The sequence below is a fragment of the Meles meles genome, chromosome X (genome assembly GCF_922984935.1).
Source record: "Meles meles chromosome X, mMelMel3.1 paternal haplotype, whole genome shotgun sequence".
Classification (NCBI taxonomy): domain Eukaryota; kingdom Metazoa; phylum Chordata; class Mammalia; order Carnivora; family Mustelidae; genus Meles; species Meles meles.
The window spans coordinates 12,640,466-12,667,229 of NC_060087.1; the positions used below are offsets into that span (position 1 = coordinate 12,640,466).

General features: G+C 44.6%; 1 protein-coding gene across 1 annotated transcript; it reads left to right on the plus strand.

Moving 5' to 3' along the window:
• The first annotated feature begins 2,649 nt into the window (after window positions 1–2,649).
• MAGEB17 (MAGE family member B17) lies at window positions 2,650–3,708 on the plus strand. Its single transcript, XM_045995971.1, has one exon. It carries the CDS (start codon window positions 2,671–2,673, stop codon window positions 3,706–3,708), a length of 1,038 nt encoding a protein of 345 aa, XP_045851927.1. The 5' UTR covers window positions 2,650–2,670.
• Window positions 3,709–26,764: the final 23,056 nt, after the last annotated feature.

Consider the following 26,764-nt stretch of genomic DNA (forward strand, 5'->3'; position numbering starts at 1 on the left):
ATTAGCCAGGTGTCAAGGCGCTGAAATTTAGGGAGCAATGAGGGAATTATCCCCACTCTAACGGAGGAGACACCACAGAGCCTACCCCCACCCCCAACCCACAACCTGCGAGGCCCAGGTTGAGGCAGAGTTGTCAAGCCGAAGAAGCCTCTCATTTCCTTCTGCAGGGCCTCAGAAAGAGGAAGACCTTAATCTAGTGGGACTGGGCCCCAATCCTACAGAGGGAGGAAACCCAAGAACTAACAAGAGCCAGCGTGAGGACCTAGTGATATGAGAGAATTCCCGCCAGCGGAGAGGGTCACACATTCACCGCGCCCTGTTCTTTGTAGTAGGAAGCTGAGCACTCACTCAGCCCAGGAGCTCCTCGTTCCTGTCCAGAGGCCTTGGTAGAAAGGCAGTGGTAACAGGTATGACAAGGGAGAGTTCTAGCCCTTATTGGAATTCAGGTGAGGACCCTGAATACTAAAGAGAGGACCTCTACCCAAAACAGGTGGGGGGTGCCCAGAGTCCCACGCCTGCTGCCAGGTCTGGGAGTCTGTAGCAATGGTAGTCAGTTGTGGTGCACTCCGACCTTCTCTTCTAGGGACTCGGGGACTGTGTGAGATTGGTGGACTCAAGTGGGTAGAGGAAGGAGTCCCCAGCTCGGATTGATATCACCCAGTTGCCATAGTACCGCCCCTGCTGATAGCCCTCAGAGACCCCTAGGGGGCTTGGCCGGATGTGGCTTACTCTGACTTCCGCTTTGAAAGTTCTGGAAGGTGAGGAAGTTAGCCTGACACACGCGACCTCGAGTTGGCGAGAGGGAGATTTCAGGTCTGCTCAGGTATCAAGGTAAGGGCATTGAATGTGGACTGAAGGAACCACTCTGCCCAGCACCAATGAAGCCCCACGAAGTCCCGCGCTAGCCTTAGCACGGGGAGCCTCGGCAAAATTATCTGGCTTTTCTGTGGGGTGCACCACGGAGGGGAGGGCCTAGGCCAAAGTGGGGGTGGCAACAGTTCTGCTACAGGGAGAATCATGGGCCCTAACTGAAGTCCTGGTAGGACCTTAAGTGCTAATGAGGGGACCTTTCCCTCATAAGAGGGGAGGGGCCGTCCGCCACTAGAGTGCGGACTAAGCAGTGTGACCGTGCTTCCGGTCTAGCGGCGGAGGGTGGTGAGGACTTGAGTGTGAGGCTGAGAGACCCAGACCTAGGAGGAGTCCCAGGTTTTGCTACATCAGCGGGGTCCCAAACAGTCCTGCCCCTGCTGTCAGCCCTCGGAGGCCCCATACAGCCTTGGATATACCGAGGCTTGCCCTGACTTCTACATTTGGGAACTCAGAAGGGGAGGACCCTGTTCTGAAGGGCATGAACTCTAGTAAGTGGATGGTGGACTTCCAGGACTGGTCAGGTATGAAGGTGGAGATCCTGAATACGTACTGACACAACCACCCAGTGCCCTTGCCCCCCCAGCTCTGAAAGGTCCCAGCAGAGCCGGGAGTGGGGGCTGACCTGCTTGAAATGTCCCAGGGAGAGGAAGGCCTCGTCTACGTGGCCCCAGTTCAGCAGGAGGACACCAACACCCTAGTAGGATTCCAGATTGAGGACCCTGAGTGCTAATGAGAGGACCTCCCCCCAAAAAAGGGGGCAGACCACAAAGCAACCCATGCTTTCAGCTCCAGGAGGCTCAAGGCAGGTGTATCCAGATGTGGCGTGACCCAACTTCCTCTCCAGTGACTCAGAGAAGAGAAGACCTTGATCTGTGCCTGGTTGACTCAGTTCAGTAGAATGGGGATTCAGAAGTCGAACCCTGAGCCAAGGTCAGAATTCTGGGTGAGGACTGAGCTAGTGACGCAATGGAGAGCTGTGGGATCCCAAAGAGTCTCCATCCTCTTCTCATCCTTTGTAGGACCCAAGCAGCATTGGCGGGATGTAATTCACCCTGAACTTCCAACTCTGAGGTCCCATTTAAGCAAAGACCTTGGGTGAAACGCATAGGCTCAGGTCCACTGAAGGGGGAGCCCCAGGACTGGTCAGGTGTCCAGGTGAGGATACTGAGGGAGGGAATGGGGACTAGTCAAGCCCCCAGTGGAGAGGGATGCACCAAGCCTCACCCCTGGGAGGCCCAGGGCAGAGCTGACGGATTCAGGTGCCTCCTGACTTCAGGTTGCAGGGCTTCAATAAATGAGAGCCTTGGTTTAAGGACTGGTTGCCCCAGTTTAGCAGAGAGAGGAGTCCCAGGCCCTGTTGGGAAGGAAGGTAAAAATCCACTGTGAGCAACGGGAGAAACCACTCCAGAACAGAGAGGCCGCAGAAAGTCTTCCCGTGGCGCCAACCGGGAAAGCCATGCGCAGAGCTGTTAGGGCGAGGTGACGCGTGCGGGGCAGTGGAGCTGGATCAGAGAGGAACAGAGAAGCGACGGTCTTCGTCCCAGCCGGCGCTGGCCGACTGCAGCCTGAGACAGGCTCTGACTTCCTCCACCAGGTCCTCAGGAGACCGACTGACAGACAGAACAGAAGCCCCGTGGGGTCCTACGGCAGCACCCTGAAGGACACCTCCAGTGGGGCAAATTTAAAGCCACAAAGACATCTCCCTGCTGAAGGGACTCTCACCCTTTTATCCTCCTCCTCCAGGTGCCCACACCAGGTGCCTTCCTGTCACACTCCTGCCTGCTGTTCCTAACCGCAGTCATGCCTCGAGGTCAGAAGAGCAGGCTCCGTGCCCGTGAGAAACGCCGGCAGGCCCGAGGTGAGAGCCAGGGTCTCGGGGGAGCTCAGGCCACTGCAGCAGTGGAAGAAGAGTCGCGCTCACCCCCCCTGCCTGTTTGCGAGGGTGCGCCCCTGAGCTCCCCCGCAACAGGCCCTCCCCAAAAGTCTCAGAGGGCCCGATCCACCGGCAGTCCTGATGCAAACATTTCAGGCTCAAGTTCCAACGAAAGTGCCAAGAGCCCAGGGGAGGAAAGTCCAGGCTCCCCCCAGTTCCTGCCTTCCCCTGGGAGCTCTCACAGAGATGCTCTGGCCGAGAAGGCAGGCACGCTGGTGCATTTTCTGCTGTACAAGTATAAAGTGAAGGAACCCATTACAGAGGCAGAAATGCTGAAGGTTATCAACAAACAGTACGAGGAGGAATTCCCTGAGATCCTCAGGAAAACCGCTGAGCGCCTGGAGCTGGTCTTTGGCCTTGAGCTGAAGGAAGTTGACCCCGGCAGTCACTCTTACGCCTTTGTTAGCAAAGTGGGCCTTCCCACTGAAGGGCGTCTGAGTGACGGCGCGGGCTTTCCCAAGAATGGGCTCCTGATGCCTCTCTTGGGTGTGATCTTCATGAATGGCAACTGCGCCAAGGAGGAGGAGTTGTGGGAATTCCTGAATGTGTTGGGGATCTATGCTGGGAGGAGACACCTCATCTTTGGGGAGCCCAGGAAGCTCATCACCGAAGATCTGGTGCAGGAAAAGTACCTGGAGTACCGCCAGGTGCCCGACAGCGATCCTCCTCGCTATGAGTTCCTGTGGGGTTCAAGAGCCCACGCGGAAACCAGCAAGATGAAAGTCCTGGAGTTTTTGGCCAAAATCAGTGATACTGTCCCCAGTGCCTTCCACAGCCGGTATGAAGAAGCGTTGAGAGATGAGGAAGAACGAGCCCAGGCCAGCCTGGCAGCCAAGGCTGCCACAGATGCCCCAGCCAGCGCCTGCTCCAAGGCCACATCCAGCAGCCCCCTTCAGCCTCAGTGAAGTCAAAGACAAGGCCTTCACCTTGCCCTTGGCAAGGGCTGCCAACCTCCTAATGTAGTGGGGAGTCAGGTGGAGCCAGAGGGGAGCAGAATATATATATTTTTTTGTGTTCTTGTTATTCATAAATAACGTACAGGTTTACCTCTTTTTTTCTCTTTCCAATGTGTTCTTTTTAAAAAGGTTTATTTAAATTCAGAATCTAAGTTTATGAAATACATGGCTCACATGTTTATTGCTGGTTATCAAATTGGAGAGTAATGCTTCTGTATTTTGTAAAACAAATGGAAAATCCTTGCATCTCTTACTGTGATCCAGTACAAGAAAAACATAGCACCGGAAAAGGGATTTTCATTAAAATGTAAGAGAACCGCACAGTGAGAATGTGGAGATAACAAGATCGTGGGGAAAAAAAAAAAGTAAAAAGTGGTTAATTCTTGGTTTTTCTTATTTCTTTTGCTCTTTCTTTTGGTAGAATTAAAAGAAATCGACTTTTCAAGAATGTGGGAGAAAATAAATTGTCATGAATTAGAACTCTTGTTCCCCCTCTCTTCTGTTCACCAGACACGAATGGAGCATCTGCTCTTTGGAACGCTTCACGCTAGTTCTTGGTTGTGTACACAAAGAGACCCAGCCCCTGCCAGTCACATTTTAGAGTCCAAGAGAAGCTATCAGATAAGGAACAGGGTGAGAACACTCTTAATCCTGAAGGACAGTAAACGGAAGGCAGAAGGAGGGCGGTGATTCTACATAAAAGTAGTCCAGGGTCAATCTCCTGAAACACGGCAATCTGGGAGCCCAGGAAGCTGCCAGTCCCTCTCTGGGAGGGAATTTTAGGTCTGTCTGCACCAAGAGTTAGCTGAAGCTGCTGAAATGCTGAGCAGGGACCAGGGCCCCAGATGGTGGGTCTCAACGATGGAAAGACTATGTCTGCAATGGAAAACTGCTCTAAACGGTTCCTTAGGGATGCAGTAAACCAGAGAGAAGTCCCCAGCCACTTGGGGCAGGGGTAGAAGGACTCCTGGGCTCTGTTCCCGGGCAGGTGAACACAATCTCTCCCTAGGTGTTTTGTGCCCTCAGTGTCCAGAGAGTTTCTGAGAACAGAGTGGAAGTCTGCAACCATTTCGTCCTGGCCTGGAGCGGGGCGGGGGATTGGCCGCTCCATTAAAAAGAAACCTAAATTGGGCATTCTTAGGTCATATGGCAAACTCTAACTGATGTCCAGATTTTTGGTGGTGGTGAAATGAGTAAAAACAGAGATGGGCTCCATGCAAAGGCAGCTGAGAGGGAAGGAAGTCACTGCCCTTTGCACACCTGTAGCAGCTTCATGGCATACTCAACTAGGAAGTCTACACACCCACATCAAATGACATCATCTTATGGGGAAATATTACTTCGTTTTATTTAATAAGCAGCATTTTGGCTGATTTGGGTTTTTTCTTTTCCCCCTAGAGCATTGCATATTCTCTGACCTCCTCCTCAATTAAAAAAAAAAAAAAAATCCCAGTGTGGTATGTAGTACCATCTGGGTCAAAATAATCATGGTATTAATTGCTATTCGAAAATATCTCAATAGTTGTCAGGCTGTGTGCTGGATTTGCAACATATATTCCATATATCCATCAGTCTTGGACAACAGGGCTTATCAAACATGGTCCACAGATAAAGAACCTGAGGTTCTGGGGCGCCTGCGTGGCTCAGTGGGTTAAAGCCTCTGCCTTCGGCTCAGGTCATGATCTCAGGGTCCTGGGATTGAGCCCCGCATCGGGCTCTCTGCTCAGCGGGGAGCCTGTTTCCCCTCCTCTCTCTCTGCCTACTTGTGATCTCTCTCTGTCAAATAAATAAATAAAATCTTTAAAAAAAAAACCACAAAAACCTGAGGTTCAGAGACTTGCCAACGTGAATGAGCTCATGGCGCCGGCAAGTTGCAGAGCTGGCACTGGACCCGTGGTCCGAAGGCATCTAGAGCCCACGATACCTCTCAGCCAGAGGCAGAGACCCTGTCCTAATTCCCATTTCCTTTCACGACTCCAAGACTGATAAAAAGAGGGCTCTGTGGACAAACTACTGGTTTGGAATACATAGCTAGCACAGTAAAATACCAAGATAAACAAGTGGTGTGAATAAAGAAAACGAAAATAGTTGGGAACCAGACGACCAACCCCATATGCAGTGTCAGACCCCCTCGAAAGACAGGAGCTCACCAAACCATGCAGCTCCATCCCTGCCTGAGAGAAAGTCAACATGTTAGAACCAAAGTTACATACGAGGCTAAGTCCAGGTGGTGAAGAGAAGGAAGAAATCGGCTGGCTTTTTCTCTGACAGCCCAACCTCTGTCCCAGGCACGCTGCCTTGAGCTATAGCCTCCCCGTCTCCCATCACCCCTGCCACACCGATTCTAGCTGCAGGGTTTGCGGCAGGAAAGGGGTTCAAGTGTTTGCAGGGATGCAGCATTTCCTAGGAAGCCTGTAATCGAGGAACAGGAGCCAAGATGCAGAACCCTATTTTGGAGGACGGGGAGATCGACACCCAGAATATAGATGGGCTCACGGAGACTAACCTGCATCCGCCCTCAGACCTATAGTGCCCCAGGCAGGGCTGACCATCCACCCCTCCTTCAGGGTTGTCTGGAACATGAGAGCCTTGGTCAAAGGAGGGTGACCTCAGTTCAGTAGAGGGAGAATTGCGAGCCACGGATACTCATCAAGGGGAGGACCTAAAATGAGGAATGAGGGAAGGACTCAACCAGAACAATGGGATCCCATGGAGTCCTGCCCCAGCTGTCCGCTCTTGAGGTTCTGGAACAGTTGTGGCTGGATTTGGCTCACCCTGTCTTCCAATTCGGTAGTTCCAGGAAGGTGAGAATCTTGCTCTGAGGGAGGGGGCCAGGCCAGCTGAGGGTGGCATCCCCAAAATGGGTCTGACACCCGGGCTCGGTGTCAAGGTGAGGACACTGAAGGGGTGAGGGAGACTCCAACCCGAGAACCCAGGAGGCCCCACAAATCTCCCCTGCTCCTGCCCCAGCTGGTAACCCTGGGAGGCCTAGGGAAGAGTTGTTAGGTTGGGGCGCCCCCTCATTTCTTCCTGCGTGGGAGCAGGAAGAGAAGGGCTTTGGTCTAGTGGGGGTGGCCCCAGTTCTGCAGCGACGGAGACCCCAGAACTGACAGGAACTCAGTGATGTGGGAGGGACTCAGTGATATGAGGGGACTCCCGCCGGCAGAGAGGTTCCCACAGGCCCTGCAAGTTCTTACCCTTGGATTACAAAGGGTAGAGCACTTAGCCCAGGAGCCCTTCATTTTTGCCTGGAGAGTCACAGAGATGGGAGGGCCTTGGGGTGACAGGTGGTTCTAGTGTCACAGAGGGAGGATTTGGGGCCCTAACTGGTGTCCAGATGAGGACCCTGAGTACTAATGAAACTCTCCTCAAACTAGGGGACTTCTCCGAATCCCAACCCTGCTCTTGGCCTTGGGAGGCCTGAAGCCGGGACAAGCAGCTAGGTTACACCCCATGTTCTAGGCACGCAGGGAGGTGAGGACTCGAGTGTGAGGCCGACAGACGCAGATCAGTAGGTGGAGAAGTCCCAGGCTATGAGGCGTGTCAGTGGGGTCCCCTTAGAGGTGCCACACAGCCTCGGTCGGATGCAGCTCACCCTGACTTTCTCCTCGGGGAATCTAGAAAGTGAGGGCATTGGTCTGAGAGGCACGGACTCAGAAAAGAAGATGAAGTTCCAGGTGGGGGACCCTGAATGCGGACTGAAGACCTCACTCTGCCTATAACCAAGGGAGCGGCCCGGTGCCCCCCGCCCCCCACCCCTGCGCCCTCTCCCAGCACTAGGAGAGTGGAGAGAGCTTCGGGCTGACTTCTGCCCATAGCTCCTCTCAGACCAAGAGAGCAGCCTGGGCCCTCACGGGAATCCAAGTGAGGAACCCATGTGTGGTTGTGACCTATGATCACAAGTGCTACCCAGGGGGCCTCTCTCCAAAAGGGGAGGCCATCCAGAGCCCCACCCCTGTTGGCAGTATTGGGAGCCCCGTGCAGGGGTAGGCACATGTGGTGTGCCTCAGGCTCTCCCTCTAGGGAGGCAGGGAGGTGAGGGCTTTGTTTAGAGGCTGGTGGACTCACGTCAGTAGCGCGCAGGCCAGAGAAGGCCATCACTGAGCTGTCAGCCCCGGGTCCCTTCTCCTCCTCTTAGGGATTCCAGGAAGGAGAGGGCCAGGTTTCAGGCGTGAACTTTAGAACGGCAGAAGGGAGGGGCCCCGCGCCCCCCCAACAGTTGATTAGGACGGTGTTGACTGTAAACGGAAAGGCCTCCACCTCGGCAGAGAGGATCCCCACTACCAGCCCCTGCTGTCAGCCCAGACAGCGCCAGGCAAGGCGGGCAGGCTGCAGCCTGAGACACATTCTAACTTCCTCGGGGCTCCTCAGGGGACAGGCTGACCAAGAGAACGAGAGCCCTGTGGGGTGTAAAAGCAGCGCCCTGGCAGAGGGGCTCGCAGCCTCTCATCCTTCTCTTCCAGGAGCCCCACCACGGGCCCGTCTGCCACATTCCCTGCTGCTGTCCTCAGCCACAGCCATCAGATCTCGAGGTCAGAAGAGCCCTGCCAGGCCTGAGGTGAGTCCCAGAGTCTTGGGCTGTACAGGCCACTAGAGCAGTGGAAGAAGAGTCTCTGTCCTCCTTCTCTCCTCCTTTAGGAACATATTTCCCAGAGCAAGGGTGATGTCAGGTCACAGAGCATTCTCCGAGACTCGGTTCCAAACACCACCATTGCTTTCCGTCGGTGTCTTATGCACAGAATCTTAAGAAGGTGCTAAAAACAATGCTGGGGAAAGCACAAGTTCCTGCCAGGAATAATCATTTCCATTATTAAAAATAATGTGAATATTGTTATATCATTGTTCACTAAAGTGGGGTCCCCTTAAGTCAGTGATGGGGAGCCAAGGAAAGCAGACACACTATGAAATGGCTTTTCTATTCCAAATCAATCCAATATGCACCCCCAAAAGTGGCAAAGCTAAGTGGGTTTGGTCGACATACCCACAAATACTCAAGAAGAGGCAAAATGAAAACTGAGAAGCAAGAGCGGGAGGAGAACAGGAGAGGCAGAGGAGGCCTCACACTGAGCTCCGAGAAGAACTCATACAAGGGCAAAGCTACGAGCGAACGCTTTGAAGGACGGCAGATGTGTGATGAGACGGGGAGGGGTAAGAAGAACCTCTAGGGCAGAAGGGGTCTCTCTGCACACCTCCCCATTGAACACTGCCATTCAATTCTCTGCATTTACTGGGGAGCCAATGGGCTCCAACAGGGTAGCTCCCTGCACAGACAGCAGGTAGGTGAACAAGACAGCTCCCCCTCTTTTGTGGGCCAACAGGCTGGGATAAAAGATCTTCGTATCCTTTGACATCTAGATTCTCCAAGGAATTAGAACCCTCCACCACGACACTAGCAGGGAAAAAAAAAAAAACAAGAGCTTGATAAAAATCAGGAGTGTCTTTCTTTTCTGGGTTAAAGTTAATTTTGTTTCTTTTACCGTGAGTCAGAAATTTCAGGACAACAACGCACTGAGATTATCCAGAGAACTTCCGCTATCACTCTTCCTTTTCCCCCCCATTAACTCTGAAATCTATATTGCATACAAAAAGTCCTATAAAATATGCATGTAGAGTCTATAGAATAATTACATGGACACTATATGCCCACATGTAGATTAAGAAACAACATTGTCAGCACCTCAGTGACCCTCAGTGGTCCTTCCCTAGTGATCTACCCCTTCCTACCTGCTATGGACTGAATGATTGTGCCCCTCACCCCAGTATGTTGAAGCCCCAAGGGTGTGGTATTTGGAAGTGGGGCCTTTGGGGAGGCCCCATGATGGGATTAGTGTCCTTAAAGAGGAGAGCTAGCCCTCCACCTACCCCTAAGAAGACAGCCTTCAACAAACCAGGAAGAGGACCTCCACCAAGCCCAGAATCTGCTAGCACCTTGATCTTGGACCTCTCAGCCTCCAGAACTATGAGAAATAAATGCTTGCTGTTAAAGTAGCCCACTCTATGGTAATTTGTTCTAGCAGCCCAAGCTAAAACACTATCCCAGAGGTAACCACTCTTCTGAATTTTGTGTTGCTTTCTTTACTTTTCCCCCCACTTTGAATATATCTTTAAACAATCTAATCCTTTGTCCAATTTTACTTGCTTTTGAACTTTATATAAATGGAACTGGGGCGCCTGGGTGGCTCAGTTGGTTAAGCCTCTGCCTTCGGCTCAGGTCAAGATCTCAGGGTCCTGGGATCGAGCCCTGTGTTGGGCTCTCTGCTCTGCGGGGAGCCTGCTTCCTCCTCTCTCTCTGCCTGCCTCTGTGCCTACTTGTGATCTCTCTCTCTGTCAAATAAATAAATAAAATCTTGAAAGGAAGGACGGAAGGAAAGAAGGAAGGAAAAAAATGGAACGACACTGTAGGTAATCATCTGTGACTTGCTTTTTTTGTTTTTCCATTATATATGCGATATTCACCCATGTTGAAGCACGCGGTTCTAGTCTTCTCATTCTCATTGCTGTGAAAATTTGTGTTGTGCCAGTCTCACTCAGCCTTTATCAGTAAGCACTGTTATGGCTGGACTGGCCCTTGTGGTTCTTACTATGATCATAAGGTGCTCCTCAGCAATGACCAATAACCGTCAGGGAATTTTGAAAAATAAAGGTTTATTGTTTACAGGACCTGAAAACGACCCAGCAGACCTGGGGCTACACAATGAGGTTGCAGGTAAAACAGAGAACCAGCTAACTTGGGATTCTGCTTTTATTGGGGTCAAGAATGGGGGCCTAGGGTTTCTGCAAGTTCACTTTTTTTTATTGGTACATTTAAAACATAAAAGCAGGAATTCAAAGCATAGGAAGAGAAAGAAAAATAGTGGCCCAAATGTTCAGTGCGCCTGGGTGGCTCAGTGGGTTGGGCCGCTGCCTTCGGCTCGGGTCATGATCTCAGGGTCCTGGGATCGAGTCCCGCATCGGGCTCTCTGCTCAGCAGCGAGCCTGCTTCCCTCTCTCTCTCTCTGCCTGCCTCTCTGTCTACTTGTGATCTCTCTCTGTCAAATAAATAAATAAAATCTTAAAAAAAAAAAATCTCTAAAATAAAGAAGTCTAGGGTATAGGGAGTGGCATGGCTCTTTATCTAGTCTACTGTGACTGGCAACCAATTTATTTGAAATAGTCCTCTTTGAAGTAGATCCTGAGCAATCAGAACTTAAATCATGCATTTGCATTACAAAAAGAAAAGCCAGCTGTCAGGGCTTACAATACTCATTCCAATGTATAAATATGCTCAGTGTATTTATCTAGTTTACTTTGGCTAATGTATGAGTTGTTTCATGCTACTAGGAAAACTTTTGTAGTTACTCCTGGTTCACTTATACAAAAGGTTTTCTAAGTTTCACATCTAGTACTGGAATTACTGGGTCATAGGACGTGCACATGTTCAAGGTTACTAGGTAAGTGATGCCCAACTCTTTCCAAAGTGGGGATTCTAATTTTCACCATAATGGAGGAAACAGTGTCGATCTGTACCTTTCACCAACATTTGGTACTTTTCCACTTTTAAATTTCTGTCCATGTGATGTGTAGTGGTATCTCACTGGGGTTTTAGTTTGCATTTCCCGGTTCACTATTGAGGTTGACGGCCTCTCCACGTATTTACTGATCACTTGGATACTGTCTTCTGAGACATCTATTTAAATTCTGTACTTATTTTTCTGTTAGGTTGTTTCCTTATTGACTCTTATATGAGTTCTTTATATAATCCTCACATAGTTAACATGTTTTGTAAGTATCTTACACTACCTATTTTTTCATAATTTTATGCTGAATTTTAAAGACATCTTTAATTTCAAGAATTTCTTTCTAATTTATCAGTGCCTCCCTTAAAATTTCATAGTTTTCATGTCTTGCATAAGAAATCCTGCCCTACTTGAAGAGGATAAAATATTCAGGGCACCTAGGTGGCTCAGTTGGTTAAACATCCAGCTCTTGATTTGGGCTCAGGTCTTGATCTTATCGTTGTGAGATGGAGCCCTGAATTGGGCTCCGCACTGGGTGTGGCGCCTGCTTGAAGTTTTCACTCTCCCTCTTTCCTACCACCCTCAAAAAAAAAAAGGGAAAAAAAAGATGATAAAACTATTCTTTCACATTGTCTCCTAGAACTTCTGTTATTTTGCCTTTCCTATTATTTCTTTAATTCAACTGGCATGAAGCTTGGGGTAAGTTGTGAGAAATGTGTGACATTTCTTCTTTACCCATCTTCAGTGCCAGTAACTGAAAAATGCTTCCTCGCCCCAGTGATGTTCCGTGCCGCCAGTCTTGTACTAAAAGTCCACCGATGAGCATACTTCAAAGTTCTATGTTGTTCCATGGGTTTATTAGTCTATCCCTGAGATGACACTACATTGTCTTAATCATTATAGCTTTAATAGTAAGCCCTGCTCTCTAGGAGGATAAATCCCTCCATCTTACTCTTCTTTCTTTTTTCTTCTTGGTCCTTTATAATCTTTGACATAAATTTTAGAATCAGCTTGTCAATTTCCATAATTATTGGAGTTTGGTTGCTATGAATTAAACTACGAATCAGTTTTTTTTTTTATTTGACAGAGAGAGATCACAAATAAACAGAGAGGCAGGCAGAGAGACAGAGGAGGGAAGCAGGCTCCCTGCTGAGCAGAGAGCCCGATGTGGGGCTCGATCCCAGGAACCGGGGATCATGACCTGAGCCGAAAGCAGAGGCTTTAACCCACTGAGCCACCCTGGCGCCCCAACTACGAATCAGTTTGAGAAGACTTTATACCTTGACAATACTGAGTCTTCCAATCTATGAATGTGGTGTATCTCTCTAATGAATTGTCTTTTTAATAATTTTCACTAAAGTTTTATAATTTACTCCACATTGTTAATTTAATTTAAGGTGCATATATTTTTAATGTTACTATATGGAAATCCTATTCCCTTTCAAATTTTAACTGACAAAAAGAAACGTAATGTATACGTGTACCATAATAAATGTTATATATACATGACCAAGTAATGTTATTAAATTTCTTACTGATGTTCATTTCCATGTACATGGTTTTTCTATAAACATAATCACATTGCTATGAATAATGATGTTTTGTTTCTTCATTTACAATTCTTCCTTATATTTCTTTTTCTTGCCCTACTTGAGTCCTTCGTGCTGTACCCAACCTCAGACAGAAGGCACTCGGGATGCCCTATTGACTATGATGTTTGCTCTTTTTTTATTAGGTTGAAAGATATAAAAATTGGTGACATTTGACCATTTTTGACTTATAAAATAGCAATTTCATATGTTTTAACTTAACAGGTGCTCTTAGCAGGTTAAGGTAGGTCCCTCCTTTTCTGATTTTTTTTTTAATAAGGTTTGAGGTAATTTTTTATATTATGAACGATGCTGGGGTTTTTTTTTAAATGCTTTTTGCTGTATCTGCTGAGTTAATATGATATTTTAATGTCTTCTTATTAATGATTGACTTCTAAATACTAAATCTTGTGTTTCTGGATTAAACTCAACATTCCTTATTTAATATTTGGTAGTTATGTTCTAGAATGAACATGAATTATAAATTGTGTCCTGTGATTTTATTTTATTATACTGTGTGTACAAATATTACCTGTGCCCATTTGTTCCATCTTTGGCATCTATAATTCTGATTAGATGTTTATTAGTCTTCTCGTGCAATTCTCATGCAATTCTTTTAACCTGTCTCTGAATTTTTCTTCGTGTTTGTCTTTCTTTGATGCATTCTGGTTAATTTCTTCAGCTACATCTTCCACTTTATTCGTTTTTTTCTACAACTGGATCTAATTTTGTTAAACTGTTCTTTTTCAGTTAGTTATCTACTTTTAAGTTCTAAAGGTTCTATTTCAAATCTATGTGGCCATTTTTCACAACTTCTTGTCCCCTGCATGTATTTTTTAAATTATCTATTTTTTCTTTAAATATAGTAATTATTAGCTAGTTTATATTCTGTGACTAATATGTGAAATCTTTGTAAGTCTGTTTCTCCTTGCTCTTGTTTTTTCTGCTCTCACTCATGGTGCCACATTTTCTTCCATTTTTAAAATTTCTTTTCTTCTTGCTTGTTTTTTTTTTAATTAAATTTTATTATTCGAGAGAGAAAGAGCGTGCACATGAGCAGGATGGGCAGAGGGAGAGGGAGAGAGAATCTCAAGCAGACTCTGCCCTGAACACATGATCCCATGACCCTGAGATCACAACCTGGGCCTAAACAGAGTCAGATGCTTAACCGACTGCCACCTTGGTGCCCCTCTTGCTTGTATTTCTTTAAAAAAATGTATCTGCTGGAATCCTTGGAGATTTGAAATGAGGTTCCTAGTATAGAGAGAACTGGCTTTGGTTTTTGCCTGCCAGCTGTGGGCACTAAGCAAACGTGTCTAAAACCACTACGTTATTGGTTTCAGGTTTTGTTGAACACTCAAGAAACATGAATTTGGGATGCCTAGGCTCTAAAGAAGCAGTTTATGATTATATCTTCCTGAGGACATCTCTTCCCTCTCTTCTCAGTACAAAGGTTCAGAGAGCAATTTTCATGGCAGTCCCCTAACCCTACAGCCCTTCAGGCTCCCAGTGTTTTGGCTAAGACCTTTTGTTAGACTCTTCCTCTTAGGCAGGCCCTCGATTTTTTTCTGAATCCATACCACACAACAATGTGACACTGAAGTTCAAGTTCACATCGGTTTCACCAGTACTTTCAGTATCAAAGACTGCTTCAGGACACTACCTCTTTTGGTTTCCATCTTCATATAATTTATTACCTACATGTTCTTTTCTTCCTAAGTATCAGCTCTTCTAATAACTTTTTAAACCTAGTATTTGCAACTGTTTTCAGCAGAAGGGTCAATCTGGAAACTTTGCCTGTGCTATTACTGGAAACTGAAGTCCAAAGGCAATATTTTTTACATAATTACTTTGTAACTAGTTACTTTTCTATTGTAACACCTATCACGTAATCAGTGAATGTAATGAGCAGCCCTTGGGCTCAAACTTATTTATTTCCCTGGGCAAGCTGAGGCAGAGAAACAGAATCAGATGCATTCTAATACTTAAGAAAAGACGGCATCCTGTTCCATCCTGGCTCATCTCACATAGCAGGAAGGAAGATCACAGCATTGACTTGGCATATTCCTACCACCTCTTTATTCTCTTCCCCAAACAATATTAAGCAGTATTCAGATTTTGCCCACCATGACTTAAGCCCTCCATCTGTGAGATTTCTTTGCCCTTCTGCCCACAGCCCAAGTGTGTCTCAAACAAAATGCTCTGTGGTTTTCAAGCTGGGGTGATTCTGTCCCCCAGAGCAAACATGGCAGTTTCTGGTTTTGGTTGTCACAACTCAGTGTGGGAATGCTACTGGGATCTAGTGGGTAGAGGTCTAGGATGCCACTACACAGTCCCCCACAACAAAGAATTATCTGGCCCCAAATGTGTATAGTGGTGTGACTGAGACATACTGGGAACTGATGAACCTAGAGGGTTTTGCTTATTAGAGGATCAATTCCTCAAAAAGTGCCAGTGGCAGAAAATATAAACATTATCAGCCAAATGCAATTCTACTGCCTCACAAAAAGAAGGTCTAATTGTTAGGTCCCCCTCTAATGTAAAAATGACATCATTATGGCAAACTGGCACTACCTCTTCTGGGCTGAGTGAAAACTTCCACAAAAATATTTAAGTAGGGGGTGCCTGGGTGGCTCAGCTGGCTAAGCATCTGACTCTTGATTTCTGCTCAGGTCATGATCCGAAGGTCGTGACATCAAGCCCCGAGTCAGGCTGCGTGCTGGGTGTGGAGCCTGCTTGAGATTATCTCTCTCTCTCTCCCTCTTCCCCACCCTACTGTGCCTTGTGCTCTCTTTCTTTAAAAAAAAAAAAGAAAGGAATAAAAAGAAATATTTAAGCAGTCCATTTTCATTCATCGCAGTACATAAAAACTGTCTTTGGAGACATGCATACAGTGTGACTTAGTTAACTGTAAGAGAAAATAGTCCCAATTTCTAGTCCTATTTGTTTCCAACAAGAGTGGACTCTAGGGGCGCCTGGGTGGCTCAGTGGGTTAAAGCCTCTGCCTTCAGCTCAGGTCATGATCCCAGGGTCCTGGGATCGAGCCCCGCATCGGGCTCTCTGCTTGGCAGGGAACCTGCTTCCTCCTCTCTCTCTCTCTGCCTGCCTCTCTCCCTACTTGTGATCTCTATCTGTCAAATAAATAAATAAATAAATTAATTAAAAAAAAAAAAAAAAAGAGTGGACTCTAGACTAGGGTGCCTGGTTAGCTCAGTCGGTTAAGTGTCTGCCTTCGGGTCAGGTCATGATCCTAGGGTCCTGGGATAGAGCCCAACATCAGGCTTCCTGCTTATTGGAGAGTCTGTTTCTCCCTCTTCCTCTGCCCCTCCCCCCTGCTCGTGGGCACGTGCTCTCTCTCAATTAAATAAAATCTTAAAAAAAAAAAAGAGTGGACTCACTAACTGTATATTGAGTATTAAGACAAATCAGGGCAAATCAGGACAATTTGAACTCCCACAAGAGGGAATCTGACTAATGGTGTCCCAGGACAGCCATGTAATAATTTAACTAAAATATGATTATTAGATTTGCAGAATCAGCATACATTACCAAAAATTTCAGTGGCTTCCATTCAGGAAACCAATTTCCCTCAGGAAAAAAATAATTTACTAGTACCTGAGAAGCAAGGAAATTTTCCTCAAGATGATTCAGTTACATTTTAGTATTGATGTTTAACATATGACACAAAATATAGAAAATTTCAATGATTCTGTATGAAATAATATTGTACCAGAAGACTTCCTAAAGTCACCAATGAGAAGGGGTAAAATAATTTCTAATTACTTGTTTCAGAGAAAACGAACCAATCAGGGTTCAACAGAGAAGCAGAAACACAGTATGTGTAGAGTAAGGGATTTATTATAGGGTTTACTGTAGGGATGGTAGAATGGTTTGTGTAAGACTGTTTTCTCCGCACCCAGTGTTGGGCCAGAAGTCACTATAGTTCAAGCCGACCAGCAACTGGATGTGACCCGTGCAGAGATAAAAGCAAAGACACACTGGAACGTGCATCTGTCCCTCACTACCTCCAGCCTTGGATAACCTTCAGGAGAAGTTGGCTTTGCCGCAGCACAGTACAGGCACTTGTCCCATAGAATTCTAAAGAGGGAACTTGTAAGAAGCTGGATGAGCTCTGTGTCCGGGTACTGCCCCCTGCTGACAAGGTCAGCCAGCTGACAACTTGCCTGACACTCTACAGCTGCTAAACATTGCTGCTTGACTTCTGAACTTCTAAATTCCATGCAACTTTTCCTTCTGACCAACCCAGCCGGAAGCATACAGGGGAAGGAAGCATGGGAAACACAACAGAAAAGGCATCACGAATACCCTGCTTTCCAAAGGAAGAGCAAATACTCATGGATAAGCATTTCCCACCACAAAGTTAGTGGACGATAATAGGAGAGACTGGCAGTAGCCTTGGGAATGTGGATGTCAGAGAACAGAATTCCGAAGGATGATAAATTAAAATGACACAGGGGGTCTTCTCAGGGAACCCTCTGACCAAGTGGCTGTGAACTGTAGAACAGATCATGGGCATCATGTTTGAACTGACAGACTTGCCAAACTCTGATCAGAACTGAGCAACAGTGAGGACCCAAAGTTAATTCCTTAGAGACTATGATTCTACCTGAGAAATGTGGGACTATGAAAAACTTGTTTGGAAGACTAAGTAAGCTGGAGACTGGAAGGTTAATAAATCAAAAGAAAAGGACTTATAATACTTTTCTATAGAATCAGAGAAGGCATTTGATATATTCAACACCTGTTTAAGATTTAAAATGAACTATTAATAAAACAGAAATTGATTGATTTACTCCCTTAGCATGACAGAACATAACCAAAGTCAGTATTATATTATGATTTATGGGAAAATGCTAGAAGCACTTCCATTAAAACAAGGACAAGGCAAGGATAGTTTTTATTACCATTATTATTTAACTTTTTAAAAAATTAGCCAAAACAATTAGGCTAGAGAAATAAAAGGCATAATACTGGAAAAGAAGAGATAAAGTTATCATTATTCATGGGTAAAATGATATTTCTTGTAGAAAAACCAATGGAATGAACTAAAAAACTTACAAATGATACAAAACTTCAGTATATTTCTGGTTATAAAATCAATATACAGAAAATAACTGCTTTCGTACAAATAACCAACAACCAATTACAGCCCTACTTGAGCAGCTGTGATGCAAACCATATATGCTGCAAAGGTGAAAATATTTATTATCTGACCTTTCATAAAAAAAACTTTGTTGACTCCTATTCTAGATGATGGGGAAACATTAGAAAACAAAACACTCAAAACAAAATAAAACAAAAAATCCTTACCTTCATGGGAGCTACCTATTGGACCAAGAAAAAAGGAGTTAAAAAACTAAATACCTTTACAAAGTCTATGAAACCTAATGCAAAATTTAATAAAGGTATTCTAGGCATTTAGTGCTATACAGAGAAAAGGTAACTGATCAATTGTCAAATTCCTTTTAGTCCTTAAGAAAATACCACCTTTTGGAGCACCTGGGTGGCTCAGTCTGTTAAGTATCTGCCTCTGGCTCAGGTCATGATCTTGGAGTCCTGGGATGGAGTCCAGCATCAGACTCCCTGCTCAGTGGGGAGTCTGCTGCTCCCTCTGTCTCTCCCCCTGCTCAAGCTCTCTCTATCAATTAAATAAAATCTTTAAAAAATAAAAGAAAGAAAATACCACCTCTTCATGATTAATCTATGTGAAATAATTACTTCCTAACAAAGGCCTCTTTCCATTAATACTATTTATCTTATGCTGATCTTTTGTGTTGATTTCAGTAATATATCCTGAATTTCAAGTTTGTCATCCATTAACTTTAAAAATATACTTCTACCTTGTACCTCTGAGTTCTTTTCCTCAAAGAAACAAAATTAGGGCCCTTATTTAATAAGTCATGGGAATATAATCAATAATAAAAAAAATCACGGTACTTAAAATATGCATGATGTTTATAGTAATAAGCTTAAATATTTCCTCCTCTGATCTCAGCAGATTAGATTTAATCTATGAGCAAAGTTTCTCAATCTTGGCACTATTGACATTCTGGACCAGGTGTTTTTCTTTGTTGTGGGGCCTGTCTTGTGCATTTTAGAATATTTAACAGCATTCCTGACCTCTACCAACTAGATACTGTAAGGGCCTATTTAGCCAGAGCGGCCCCACCTCGGTTGAACAGCCATTTTGTTGTTTATGCAGTAAAACTTAAACTGACCCTGCCCCCCTCAGGGGAACTTACTTAAAAGCAAGTCCAGGAAACCAGTCCCAGGTAACAAAGCCCAAATACAAGGGCGGGTCAGGTCAGCTGGAGATAACTGCCCGAATGCAGGGATGAGTCCGGTCAGGTGGAGACATCCAATCAGTAGGGCAGGCATACTGTCTCCCTAGCTACCAAGGAGTGTGGGCCCCGCCTTTTGGGTACCAATTCTGACCAAGGTGATAGGCTAGTTCAAATAGCTACTATAGGGGAAATTGTAATTCAATTGGCCACCTGCATGTGACCTAGCATGACTGTGCAGCTTTCTCTGTGTGTTGCAATCTCATTGGCCACCTGTGTGTGGCCAGGCTCAACCGCATGACCTTTGCTCTATAAAAGTTAGTCTGTGAGGCAGGGAGGGGTCGACCTCTCTGTAAGAGGTGTGGCCCCGAACGGTGGGTTTGATTCTTGATGCTTGGCGTGAAATAAAGCTTTGCTTGACCTTCGCTTTATATCAGTCTCGCTCCTTTGACCATGGACCCATTCTTGGGGGACCCAACATTGGAGACCCAACAGATACCTGTAATGATCTCTAGTGAAGACAGCCGAAAATGTCTCAAGACACTGTCAAATGTCCTATAGATGGCAAAATCTCGATTAAATTTGGTCTCTTATGTGTTCCTATTACTTGTTCATCTGCAAAGACTCAACCACAATCTTTGACCTTAGACACTCCTAGGAAAATTATTTACATCTTCAACTACTAAGTATAGTTTGGGAGCATGCCTAAGAAAAGCTTTTCACTAATATCTTAAAACCATACCATTTCACAGAAGCAATCAAAGACAAGGGTACAGCTTTACCAGGCACCAAAGTGACAAGTACAAGTTAAGTAAGTTATTTTATTAATAGTGATATTGTCAACCTAAAGAAAACACTTGTTCTTTGAAAGCATCATCCTAAAGCTATTTTCTTTTCAAGTAACAGTAGTGGAAAAACACTTCCAGAGTAGTAGCATAAGGACCTCTGAAAATTCACTCTTAAAAAGTATAAACAATGCTATAAACCAACTAGACCTAACATATATCCATAGAATATTCTACCCAACAAGAGCAGAATACATAGTCATGTCAAGTGCACATGGAACATTCTCTAGGACAGACCATACTTCAGGACACAAAAACACATCTTGACAAATTTTTTAAAAACTGAAGTTACACAAAGTATGTTCTCTAAATTGCAATGGAAGGAGATTAGAAATCAAAAACAGAAAGAAATTCAGGAAATTCACAAACGTGTGCAAATTAAAGAACACACTTCTAAATAGCCAACAGGTCAAAGAACAAATCATAATGGAAATTAGAAAATAAATGAAAATGCGACCTACCGAAACTTGTGAGATGTAGCTAAAGCAGTACTCTGAGGGTGGGAAAGAAGAAAGATCTCAAATTACTAACTTAATCTTCCACCTTGAGAAACTAGCAAAAGAAGAACAAACTAAACACAAAACAAGCAGAAAGAAGGGAATAAGGAAGATCAGAGCAGTAAAAAATGAAACATGGACTAGAAAAGCAATAAAGAAAACTGATGAAACCAAATGTGGATTCTTCACAATATCCACAAAATTGACAAACCTTTAGCTATACTGGTGGTAGGGGCCAAGGGCAGGCTGACCCAAAATGCTCCACTTTGGTATATTGATTATTTTAAATAAAAGTGACTTAAGAGACAGCCTGTGCAAGAAAGACATTCAGACCCGCTGTGCTCTGAAAGCACTCTGATAAACCTCCCATGTGAACGTTGCCCTCCCTGTACCAAAACTAAAGAGACATTCTTATCACCAGAGACAGGAAATTCAGAGCCAAAAAGGCTATATAAACAACCCTTGTTACTTTTTACTAATTTACTCTGACAACCTAAATTCTGTTTAGAATTCCTTACTAACTGAAGCTCCCAAGGTTTTTTATTTGTCCTGTCAATTCTCACAGATTTATTGTTTCCTTATCTAAAAAATATAAAAACATCCTGCCCTTGGTCATTTCTTTAAGTCTCCCTGTCATTATTTGGCCTCCTTTTTCATTAATAAATAAATGGAAGAGATCATAAGCGAATTCTATGACAAGTATATGCCAACATATTAGACAGCCTAGATAAAATGCACAAATTCTAGAAAGACACAAACTACCAAAACTGATTTCAGAAGCAATAGAAAATCTAAGCAGACCTCTAACAAGTGAAGAGATTGAAAGAGTAATCATAAACTTCCTTTAATCATAAACTGAAGAAAAGCTCAGGCTCAAATGTCCTCATTGGTGAATACTACCCAACATTTAAAGAAGACTTCATGCCAATCCTTCACAAAATTTTCCAAAAAGTGAAAGAGGGAACACTTCACAACTCATTCTATGAGGTCCTGACACCAAAACCAGATAAAGACATTAGAATTAAAGAAAAAGAAAAGTGCAAACCAATATCCCAAATGAATGTAGGAGCAAAAATCTCAACAAATGTCTAGCAAACTAAATCCAGCAACACATTAAAAGCCTAATCTATGATAGAGATGAAAGCTTGGTCTAACATGTGAAAACCAATTTAATGGGTTATATTAATAGACTGAAACACAATCACTACATGATCATCTCAATAGAGAGAAAGCATTTGACAAAATCCAACACTTTCATAATAAAAACAGTCAACAAACTAGGAACAGAAGAATAGTTCTTCATGCTAATGAAGGGCATTTACCAAAAAATGAAAGTTAAACTATACCGAATGGCGAAAGACTGAACAGTTTCTCTTGGAACAATACAAGGATGTCTGCTCCTCCCACTCCTGGTCCACCTTGTACTAGAGGTCCTTGCCAAGGCAGTTAGTTAGGCAAGGGAAATAAATAAAAGGTATCCACACTATCTCTATTAGCAAATGACCTTGTATATAGAAAATGGAAATCGAAATAGAAAATAGAAACCTTGTATATAGAAAATCCTAAGAAATCCACATTTAAAAAACCCATTAGAATAAATGAGCTCACCAAGGCAGCCGAATACATGTTCAATATACAAAAATCAATTGTATTTCTCTACACTAGCAATGAACAATCCAAAATTGAAATTAAGAATTTTATTTATGTAGATCAAAACTTAAAAAACACTTAGGAATAAATTTAACAAAAGAAATGCAAGGCTTGCACAATGAAAAGCACGGAACATCATCGAAGGAATTTAACGGAGACCTAAATAAATGGAAAGGCAGGCCTCGTTCATGAATTGGAAGACTTATTATTGTTAAGATGACAGTACTCCCCAGATAGATCCAGGGATTCAAAACATTCCATATCACAAGCCAGCTGCCGCTTTGAAGAAACTGACAAGGTGATTCTAAAACTCATACGGAAATACAAGGGATCCGGAGCAGCCAGAAAAAATCTTGAGATGGAGGAACAAAGCTGGAGGTGTAGGGGCCAAGGGCAGTCCGCCCCAAGATGGGCCACTTTGGCATAAATCTAATTTTGAGTTAAAAGTGAGCAAAACCCAGCAGATTCAGGAAAAGCTCTTTTACCTTGCCTTCAACTGCCAGCTTGGACCAGAACGAGAGCCATTAACAGAGATTCTTCTTGACCTAAGAGACTTATATGCATAATAAGGCAACCTTTGTTTTCCAAACATCTCCTTTCACCTTCTTGATCACCGTGGTCCTCCCCTTTGTTTCGTCAGACTGCTCTTCTTAGCTCGATACAAGGCTCCTGTTGCCTCATTGTCTTTGGAAGTTCATGTCTGTGGATTGCCCGTACATTATTAAATTTGATTTTCGCCTGTTCATCTGTGTCCTGTCAGTTTGATTCTTAGCCCAGCGAGAAGGATCTCGAAGGGCAGAATAATTCTTCCTCCCCAACAGTAGCTATAGTCAGCAGAATCCTTTAACTCACTGGACACCACTCACCCTGACAACGCTGCAGCGGAGAGATCTTTGGGAAATCTGACATAGAGCAGGCAGAAGGTAATATTTCTTGCCATGTCAGTCTCCTCGAATCAATATCTGCAGCGTCTGATGGAGTGAGAATGATGAGATTCCTTTTCCTCTCTTTCTAAATTTATATTAGCAGAAAAAAATGTATTTTTTTAAAGTCTTTTTTTTATTTTTTTTTTAAGATTTTATTTATTTATTTGACAGACAGATCACAAGTAGGAAGAGAGGCAGGCAGAGAGAGAGGAAGGGAAGCAGGCTCCCCGCAGAGTAGAGAGCCCGATGTGGGGCTCGATCCCAGGACCTGAGATCATGACCTGAGCTGAAGGCAGAGGCTTAACCCACTGAGCCACCCAGGCGCCCCAGAAAAAATGTATTTGTTGAACTAGTTCCTTGGGTTTAGCGACTATTTGGTTAAATTTGGTAGATTACTCTTGGTTCCTGATCCATTTCCTCCCAGAGGTGGGCTTTGTTTTCTTCTGTGTTTTGTGTCATGTTTCATAAAAGGGAATTTCCATAGGGCAGAACACCGGCATAGGCACGGCAGCCTGTTGTCTGAACTGGTCTCACAGGCTGATGAGCTCAGGGTTCTCGTCAGACTGTCTCTGTTTACACAAACTTGGTTGTGAATAAAAGGTTGTGGCTCAGGGACATCTTAGAAGCCAAAGCCACAAAATTAGTGGGCCCAGGTTGAGCGCTTAAAAGCAGTTAGAGCACTTGCCAGCTCAGGAAGACTTCCATGTTAGGTTAAGTTGATCACGGAATCAAGTTAGATGGACACAAGTTCACCCACCAACGTCAAGAAAACTTCTGCACAATGAAGTACACTATAAAACTACATATAATCCCCAACCCTGAAGCACACCCCTCCTAGGTATTAATGTGGCTCCAAGAGACCTAAGACTTAGCAAAAGAGGAAGCAGATGAAGTTTTCCTTTCACCTTGTACTATGTCCTAAGAACTTGGCTTCGTGACCAGTGAGAACGTTGTCTTCAGTCTCCACCATTCAGAGGGTGCACTCACCCGGGTCCCCCCTGGTGGCCAAACAGACTGGGAAGTCAACTCTCTCTCTTTCTCTCTCTGTCCAGACAAGCCAGCTCTCAGGAGTGTTTGTCGTGAGAGGCTCTAGCCCACAGGAAGCTTTGTCGAATCAACTTTCATCATCTGGTAGTGCTGGAAAGTTCCATACCAGTAGTAGCTGCCCAGTTTCACAGAGGAGCAGGTCTCTGACTGGAGGTGTACCATGTTTTTGTGAGTGACCAGAAATACCATTTTCACTATACCACTCTTACCACCTACGCAACAAAGCCCTCCGCTTTCTTAGACTCGTTTTGGGAGTTGCAGGAATGCTGGGAACGATGGCTCCATCTTGGGCCCTCCATCTTGTTCACAGACACACAGCGACCTCCCTTGGGGCCACAGGTTCCAGGCGTTGTAGAGGTTAATGTCTGCCCTGAACCGAGTGCGGGATGGTTTCTTCCGATCTTCCCTAAAATGGTGCACAGAAGGCCCCACTGTAGCTAGCTAGTAGAGAGCCTCCGGTCACAGATGGTGCCACTTTAGATAAGTACCCTATGACCTCACCATCTTGCCCCCTGCTCTATGAAATCGGGGGATTAAGGCCCAGAAGGGGCAGAAGATGGGGACAGAGAGTGCCTGCACACTGCCTAGATCATCTGCCGGCCCGACAACCCCCTCACCAGCCCATCAGTAAGTTACTCTGAATACACCTGGGTATAGAGAGGCTTGCTTCATTTTTCAGTCTTCAAGTGTTTATACATTATTGATCCTCCTCCACCTTCTAACCAGTAGAAAACTTTTGGCTCCTGGGGGCTGCCATTATCTATGCCGTCTCTAAATGCCACTTGCATCTTTGGCTAAGCCATTAAGAAGCTTATTGTTTTAAGTTGCGCTTAATAGATGCTACTCCTCAATGACCAGATGATGGATCCTTTAAATTGGCGACATTTAAAAGAAAAAGATTCTTTATAAAGAGCTCTCAATTGTCCTATCACTATAACAGTTAGCCTCAGGGACTCCCTTGATAAGATGAAAGAACAAAAAGTAGACTTAAAACTTAAAAATAAATGTCCACATCCCCTGTAAATTCTCCTTAAAACCTGGCCTCATCTGCCTGTTTTCCCTTTCCTTACAAGACTTAGAGCACTCATGCCTAATCTCTAGATTCAAAGTGTACAGGCTGATCATATAAATGCTGAAAGCCAGGAAATGAAATGAACAAAAGCACGTAAAATTGGCAATAAAGTTTACTTTGCTTCTACCTCTCAGGATCAGTAATCGGTTTTGCAAGCTTCGGGCACTGCTGTGCCCTGTACTTTGCAGGTGGATCCTTGGACACCCCCTCCCCCTCCCTGGCCCGGCTCCCCCACCCATCCCCACCCCCCTGCACTGCAGAAGAATTCATGTCCCCGGACAGCACCAGAGCTTTCAATCGTAAAACTGAAATTGAAATTGAAATTGTAAAAGTTCTTTTGTCTCTACTTTTAGAAGATGCTACCAAATTTAGAGAGGAATTAAAAGATTAATGACTATTCACAGCTCCCCCCTTCATAGAAATAGGACCAAAATTTCTCCTAACCCCTCCTACGAGTGATCTCTGAAAGCCCAATAGTCAGGGGCTAATAAAAGCCAATGCTTAACTGTGTACCCAGAAAGAATGCTTTCATTAAAATGCCTTATATAGGGGCACCTGGGTGGCTCCGTGGGTTAAGCCTCTGCCTTCGGCTCAGGTCATGATCTCAGGGTCCTGGGATGGAGCCCCACATCGGGCTCTCTGCTCAGTGGGGAGCCTGCTTCCTCCTCTCTCTCTGCCAGCCTCTCTGCCTACTTGTGATCTCTGTCTGTCCAATAAGTAAATAAAATCTTTAAAAAAAATGCCTTATACAGATTTATAAAGACATAAATTTTTCTGATTCCTGTTTTCGTTAAAAATTTCCCTGATAGAAAGAAGCAAATTTAGTTTAAAAAGTGAAATAGTCCCTTGATATTCAGTCTGTAATCTAGTTCTTTGGGGGAATCAGAAACCATTCTTTGTCTTACAAGCACCTACAAAACCAGAAATGCAATGCTAGAAGCAAGCCCACCTATCTTACTCGTACCCAAATCTCGCTTATTCTTCTTAAAATGTTTGTAGACATTATAACAGATCAGGATATTGGAACAAAACTGTCCTATGTTTGAGAAGAAGACATACATTTAAACAGCAATTACCCTGAAACACTTGGTGGGGGGATAGTTTTTGCATTCTTTCTCTGTCCATTAAAATTTTAAATCTTATGTCTTTAAATACAAACACGGCGCACAATCACCTGAGAATGAAGGCAGGAAAAAGGAAACATAAGCTGCTAGAAAGGCTCTTGTGCCCAGACTCTTATACCTCTGATAACAAGACCGACAATGCTCCAAATCTCCACCTTCGAGAAAACTTAGGCACTTTCTCTCTGCCTTTGTGATGCAAATTTTCTGTCATCTTCTCTAAGATCCAAGAACCTTTTTTTTTTTTTAAATACAAACTTTAGGAAATTTTTTTTTAAGATTTTATTTATTTATTGGACAGACAGAGATCACAAGTAGGCAGAGAGGCAGGCAGAGAGAGAGGAGGAAGCAGGCTCCCCGCTGAGCAGAGAGCCCAGGAAGAAGTCTTTCATAAAAAAAAAAAAAAAAAGGTATTTGGAAATTGGGTCTTTAATTTCCTTTCCACAAGTATTTGAAGCAC

Coding starts and splice junctions, on each gene's coding strand:
- MAGEB17 (XM_045995971.1), top strand. CDS start 2,671: ATGCCTCGAGGTCAGAAGAGCAGGCTCCGTGCCCGTGAGAAACGCCGG.